The sequence below is a fragment of the Aplysia californica genome, unplaced genomic scaffold (assembly GCF_000002075.1).
Source record: "Aplysia californica isolate F4 #8 unplaced genomic scaffold, AplCal3.0 scaffold00378, whole genome shotgun sequence".
NCBI lineage: Eukaryota > Metazoa > Mollusca > Gastropoda > Aplysiida > Aplysiidae > Aplysia > Aplysia californica.
In genome coordinates, this window is record NW_004797648.1 from 443,732 (window position 1) to 450,747 (window position 7,016).

Here is a 7,016-nt window from a genome sequence, read left to right on the forward strand (position 1 = left end):
GGTCTGCACAGGCTAAAGAGGTCAGTTATGAACTTAATATAAGAAAAGAAACAATGAAATGGGAAGTATGCCTTTTGAATTCCCCGACCACCCCACATAATTGCATTAAAGGCTACCACCTATGGTGGTGACATTTTGTAACATGTTTCAAACTTATTTATTTGTGCCCATTTAAATCCCTGTGGATGTAATAATGTGCTGGCTGTATTGTAGAGTCTGAGCAAGTTTTCAATAGGAAGCCTAGTTCTAGGCCTCCTGATTAGTTATTTATAAACAAATGGGGAAAACGAACAAACGGGTTGCGAACATGGGATGCTGGACTGATGCAATGAGAACATCTGCTCATAATGCGCATTGCTTCTTGAAGATGGATACAATAGGGGCTGGCTGGAATGCAGTGTGAGATTTGGAAGTCATAAAAACAAAAGAGCTAGTGAGTCAAGATTAGTGCCACCAGCTCAAGCTCAGCTTGCCGGCTCTTTCCTAGCGTGACAAACAAGCAGCAAATATTGAGTCTTTGCTGTGTACCAAGCAACTTCTGCCCGCCTATATAACAAGTGATTCATTTATTCGCTTATTTGCTCACAAAGAAATATTTTTTGGGGCAGAATTCAACTCTTAGGTCTATTTTCATCTTATATCTCTGCGCATGCATCCTAAAGGCCATGTGACGATATGGTAGTTTAAGTGATGCAAAGGCATTAAAAGAAAGTCAGGCAAAAAAAAAAAGGTGTGCATTTGGTTGACTCAGTCAGGTAGGCATGTTATTGACTCAATCATGTAGGGTGTAGAATGTTGCATCAGTTCACCCAGCTGCTAATAAAGTTGATTTCAGCAGAAACAAACCATGTAAAAGATATCTACTTCAGTTCACTGCTAAAAATCTCCGCCCTAGGACAGAGAATTTGAAATGAATTACAGTTCAATGCACTTATAATATTAGGTCTTTGAGCCCCTTTTTTACAACCTTTTATTTTTCAAGTTTACGGGGAAAATCTTGATTCAGTGAAGACAAATCTGATGAATCGAACCCAAATCATTGGCAGCTATGTTTTAGCCCCTTCAATGGGCTGTTATAGTCTTTAAGCCATTACTGAGATTTGTGCAAATAAAATAAAAGAGATCAAATAACGGTATTTGGGGATGGATCAAATTATGTTTTCTTTTAGTCTTCATCAATATGTCACCTTACATTGTAATGTAATCATAATTTTTCCTTTCTTCGTACATTTCAGTGGAATGCAGTAGCATTATGGGCTTGGGGTAAGTCATCTGTTTTCTTAAGTGTTGTGTATTCTTTACTATAGATGATTTACAACACTTTATACGGGTGGGGTTTTGTTTTGTCTCTATAGGTTTTATTTTTTAATAGTTAAATAACCACTTTGTGTTGATGTGCTTCTCTCTACTCAAAAAATGGATTAACACAACATTTGTAAAAAAAACATCTTTTAAGCGCAGCTCTTCTCATTCCCGTATTCTGAGTAACTTAAACAGGATATCAGATGTGCACAGGACTTTCTCATCTTATTCTCTAAACAGGTTTCTTTATTGCTTGTCCAACTCGTCCTGGCCTAATAAACATTGCTTCAAAAATTTTTAATGCTATCCGTTCAAACCGTTTATATTCCAGTAACGAAATGGCCGCCCTGTTCTGGAGTATAGGTGTTCTTTCGGAAATATGCTCAGAATGTGATAATACTCCTTTCTATTGTTTCATTGTCTAGGAGTGATGCTTGTCAAACAGAATGAATACTTATCCTCTCAGGTCCTCTGTAGCCATACCCTGTAGTTTGGACCCTGCTTCTGCCCTTTCTGTGCCTGGAGTACTCTTCAGTCATAAGTTAAACGATTTTCTAGTGAAAGAGTTGTCGGATGATTGCTTAATTTTTATTTTATTGAGGAAAATCTTGATGTTAGTTAGTGTGTGGTTGGCAGGTACTCTAGTGTGGTTTGCTCATTCTTCTCCTTCTTTTCCTATCAAACGTCAATATTGTATTGATCGCTTCCCTTTTTTTTTTTTGGTATCTCTTTCAACATCTCTAATCTTTGACTCTCATATGTCCTAATTGTCTTGCAAGTGCCGGAAAAAGCTTACTAAAACAACCCTAGAAAACGATGCTAGCCAACGTTTTGATTTATTTTGCTCTTTTGCCATTTTAGAATATTAGCAATAATAATAATAACGGCAATAATGAATGATGAAGTTAATACTGACACAAAAGTAGAACTCCTATTGTCTGTCCGGCTGATAATTTCTCTGTGGTCTTCTTTGCTACTATTTATACTATTCCCTTTTGCGTACTCTTTGCAGATATCGTTGTGGACAACTGTGCCATTTGCCGGAATCACATCATGGATCTGTGTAAGTGCATATGTGAGCCAGTGTGGTGGAATCAGGCTCTCGTCAATTTTTGGGCATGTAGAGTTATTGGTATCATCTTAAAGCTTGTTTATTTGTCTTTATTTGGGTGAAAAAATATCCATTTATCTTGAATACAAGTCGAGATATTTGCAAATGAAGGGGGTGGGGGTCACCTGTTTTCAGAGGTAAGATTAGTGAGAAAATGGCCACCGAAGATTAGTTATTTTCTTAGCGTGAGAGTCCGTGGTAACTGAAAATTTACATTTTTTGTGCCTTTAGTCAACGTTTTTCAGAAAAATCCATACAGAAATGAGTTCTTTCATTGGCATGAAAGATGTTTGACGAGAGCCTGATTCCACCACGCCGCCTCACATATTTTATTCTGGAATTGCTGTTTTATGTCATAAAATGCATAAACAGCAAAGCGCCACATTATCTTAAAGACCTTCTTGAGTCATATATGTACTCTCAAGACATTGGAGATCAGCGGATGAGAATTTCATTAGAGCGCCCACAATTAAGTCTAGCAGGTTAGATGGAAAAGAGCTTTTTCTTCTGTAGCTCCAAAAATTTGGAATTCCCTCCCAAAAGAAATGTGTACCGTAACATCAGAAAAGTCGAAAGAAATATTTGTTTAACACAATGATCTACAAGTAAATTTGATATGTGAGAATGTGTGCGAGTGTGTGTGTGTGTCACACACATCATTGTCACAATGTGCATATTCTGTTCTTTGAATGTGGGTGGTTGGCGGGTGCTCTGGTGTGGTCTGCTTCTTCTTTCCTGTAAAAGATCTATCGTCCTTATCTCCCCTTCTTTTTTATGTTTGTTACTTACTCTCTTGTAACACCCTTTAATCTTCTGGCGCTCATATGGCCTTATGCAGTTGCGAGCGCCGTAAAACCTCTACTAAAACTAAAACTGTTCTTTGAATTGTCAATTGAGTGATGTTTTTGCATAGCACAGTGCTTATAGAGCCTTCTATGGATTAGGTGCTATATGTAAATCCTCATTCTTTTTCTTCTTCTTATAATGATTATGTATTTGTGTTGTGTTGTAAAAAACAGTCCTTAAAAGTTCTTTGTAAATGCAATTATAATGAATCTACTGCCATCTTTTTGGGATGTTTGCTCATTTTCTTTCGAAACACATTCTATGCATGGCATAGGCTGAGTTGAAGACACCAGGGACTTTGTTATCATTGTTGACAATTCTCGGGATTGTGTGCTGTGCTGTTGATTTGGGCTTGTGGTAGCCTTGGAGGGCAAGCTCTATGGGGTGTTTCGCGGGTGCTGTGATGGGGTTTGCTCCTTCTGTCCTATCCAACAGCTATTGTCCTTGTCCTCCTTCTTTTTTGTGTGTTTGTTATTCTCTTGTAACACCTCTAGTCTAGTGGGTGGTTGGCGGGTGCTCTGGTGTGGTTTGCTTCTTCTAGCCTATCAAACATCTATCGTTCTTTTCTCCCCTCCTTTTCTGTATGTTTGTTACTCTTTTGTAACACCTCTAATCTTCTGGCGCTCATATGACCTTATGCAGTTGCGAGCGCCGTAAAACCTCTACTAAAACTAAACTAAAAAAACTCAAACTCAAACTGTGCTGTCTGCTTGCTTACTGAGCATCATTTTCTCTTATTTTCAGGCATTGAATGTCAGGCTAACCAAGCCTCAGCCACGAGTGAGGAATGCACAGTGGCATGGGGTGTCTGCAATGTGAGTAGTCATTCTACTTATCCGTGTGTGTGTCGTGTGTTTTTATGTGTGTGTTTGAGAGAAAGGAGGTTGGGGGGGGGGGGGGGGGGGATAGAGAGAGAGAGAAAGAGAGAGCTGGTGTCTGTGTTGTAATAATTTGAGAACATGATTTCGACTGCTATCTCTCTGCTGAGATATTCACAGTTTCGTGGGTTGGTCTTTACAGACTGGGCCAAGGCTGCCCAACTCAAAATGATGATGGGAGAGAAGGAAAGAGAGGATCAGGGGGGTGTTCAGAAGTTTTGAATTTCTGAAAATAGTTGGATGGGGTGGGATAATAAATTTATTTGTATTTCTTTGGGAAGGACAGGAAAAGAGAGGGTTATGGTTGCTTTGCAGATGTGTAAAAAAATTACAACTTTTATCTAGGTCATCTGGTATTGTGTGCTTTTGTTCCTGATTTTACAACTACTAACTCTGATAAGTTTTGTTTTCATATTTTTGTTACTAAAGCAGGACTTATCCTGCTAATCACTCTAGGCGACTATAATTGATTTTTTTGTGTTATATAGTTTGTGTGTACTTTCCTTTTTCAGATGTTTTTTTGTTTTGTGTGTTGGTGGCAGTTCTTACTGCTTTATATATATATATATATGTAATGTTATTTTTAGCCTTTAGCACAGCAGCTTATAGTTTAGGGCTTAGGCACTCATCTATTGCTTTTTTTCTACCGCCACTGTAGTCTCGGTTAATTGACGACAGTATTGCTGTCACCATTCTTTGAAACATGACAGTATTGCTGTCACTGCTCTTTGAAACATGTCTACGAAATTTTTTAAAAAATATTAAAGAAACAATAAATTCCGCCTTGGTAAATGCATAAATAATGCGCAATGTTACAAACATAGACAATCCATGTACAATTGCTTGTTGCCAATGTGCAACGCTTTGTTTTTGGGCTACGGTTATTGCGTGTTGTTCAAGGACCCCTCCCAATGACTACTGTATACTGGATATTCAACTCTTCTTTTCACGCTTTGTAGTTTGATTCATAAATTTTTAATTCCCCTATTTAAAAAAAACAACTTTGGAGATTGCCACTTGCTGTTATAATATTTCCACATTTTAATGAACTGTTTATTCTCATATGTTTTTCAAATGGGATTGGAAAGCCATGACGCAGTGCTGGGTAATTTTAAAAAGATACATAGGTATTGAAAGACACAATTTCATGAATTTCAAAGTTCAAAATTATGGAAATCCGGCTGTACCATGCTCTGAGGAATACTGAGTGCAACTTTAGTTTAATTTTTGGAATCAGAAGAATAAGTGGTTTCTTTTAAATAGCAAGGCAAAGATTATTATTAGATGGAGATTTGAAACTGAAGACGTCGAGGGGACGTAAGTACGACGCGGTGATGAACAATAGTGAAAACTGAGTTGTTTCCCCTTATGGTTTGCCAGAATAGAAAACAATTAATTGGAACCCCTCCGATGTTTTAACTTTTTTTTTTTTAGTGTGCATGCCAGAGAGAAATGTCTCCTTTTCTTTTGTACTGTTGATTGAAAGTCTACGAATCTTGCAATATAACTGTAAGATAAATCAAGATCTGGACTCGGACTATGGGCAGACTCTGTAATCAGTTGTGGCAACAATGTGCCCTAAGCAATCTCTGTCCGTATATTATACTGGTGAACCTGTCGGAGACGATTACTTATTGTCGAGGAGAGAATTGGTCATGTTAGACCTCTTGCAGAGGTCTAATCTTTATAATCATGTACAGCAAAAATTGGAGGGGGTAGTGGAAAGTGATTGTTTGGACTGGTGATTGTTAAAGCGGGTTCTACTGTATGAGTAATTAGTGTATTTGATTAAATTTTGAAGAGTTATGTTGTAGTGGCAAGAGGTCCGTGAATGGTTCTTTACTTGGAAAGTCTGTTTCTTCTACTTCTTCAAATCTTCCTGTATTGCAAGTGCCATAACACTGATACTGAAACTTCTTCTTCGGAGTTGATTTTGGCCATGTAAGCTGCTACTACTTTTATTACCCGCTCTGGTGTGGTTTGCTTCTTCTTTCCTGTCCAACATCTATCGTCATTATTTCTCCGCCTCCTGTTTAGTGTTTGTTACTCTCTTGTAATACTTCTAATCTTCAGCGCTTATTGTGTTGCAAGCTCAAGTGCCGTAAAACTCCAACAAAAACTAAAAATTCTCCCTCAGTGATAGTTTTATCCTTGTAAACTGCTGCTTTTTAAAATTTACGTATTTACTTATTTATTTTTGGATTGTAAGTCAAAAAGTACAACCTTTCATTCTAAATTACACATTGAAATGATTATTTTTTTCTTTCCCTGTTTCAGCACGCGTTTCATTTCCACTGCATCACCCGTTGGCTGAGGACTCGACAGGTGTGCCCTCTAGACAACAGGGAATGGGAGTTCCAGAAGTAAGTCTCGCCCTGTTGCAAGGCAGAGAACATAGACAAAAGGCTTTGCGTTCTGAAAAGCTAGCGAAAACAAGCAATTGATCGTGATGTTCCTGGCAGTGTTTTGTTGACAGTTTTTAAAGGATGCGATATAGTTAATCTTAATATTCATAGTGTTTGCTTGCTCATGCTAGTTTTTTGCAGTGTATAAACGCTCTCTTTGTTCTCTGCCTAAGTTTGTCTATGAGTGTGTGTGTATGCTTGGTTTGGTGTAGTGGTCTGATTCTTTTGTTTCATCGTTTCTACTGTATGTAATAAGATTCTGTTTTGCTTCCTCAAACTGCTCCCATCTTTCCTGTCAAATATCTATCAGCTTTGTCTCTCCTTCTGTTTTGTATATGTTATTCTCTTGTAACACTTCTAATCTTTCCCACTTATATGACCTTATTGTGTTGCAAGTGACTTAAAACTTCCACAAGAAATCTCTCTCTCTCTCTCTCTCTCTCTCTCTCTCTCTCTCTCTCTCTCTCTCTCTCT

General features: G+C 38.0%; 1 protein-coding gene across 2 annotated transcripts in view; it reads left to right on the top strand.

Moving 5' to 3' along the window:
* The window catches only part of LOC101853182 (RING-box protein 1), a gene marked incomplete at its 5' end in the record, with an annotated part of 66,374 nt that overhangs the window by 5,190 nt on the left and 54,168 nt on the right, over positions 1 to 7,016 (top strand). Inside the window, 4 exon segments of one of the 2 annotated variants that reach the window (XM_005103538.2) lie at positions 1,236 to 1,263; positions 2,315 to 2,365; positions 4,004 to 4,074; positions 6,415 to 6,500. In XM_005103538.2, coding sequence (XP_005103595.2) covers positions 1,236 to 1,263; positions 2,315 to 2,365; positions 4,004 to 4,074; positions 6,415 to 6,500 — 236 coding nt within the window. 2 annotated transcript variants of the gene reach the window in all.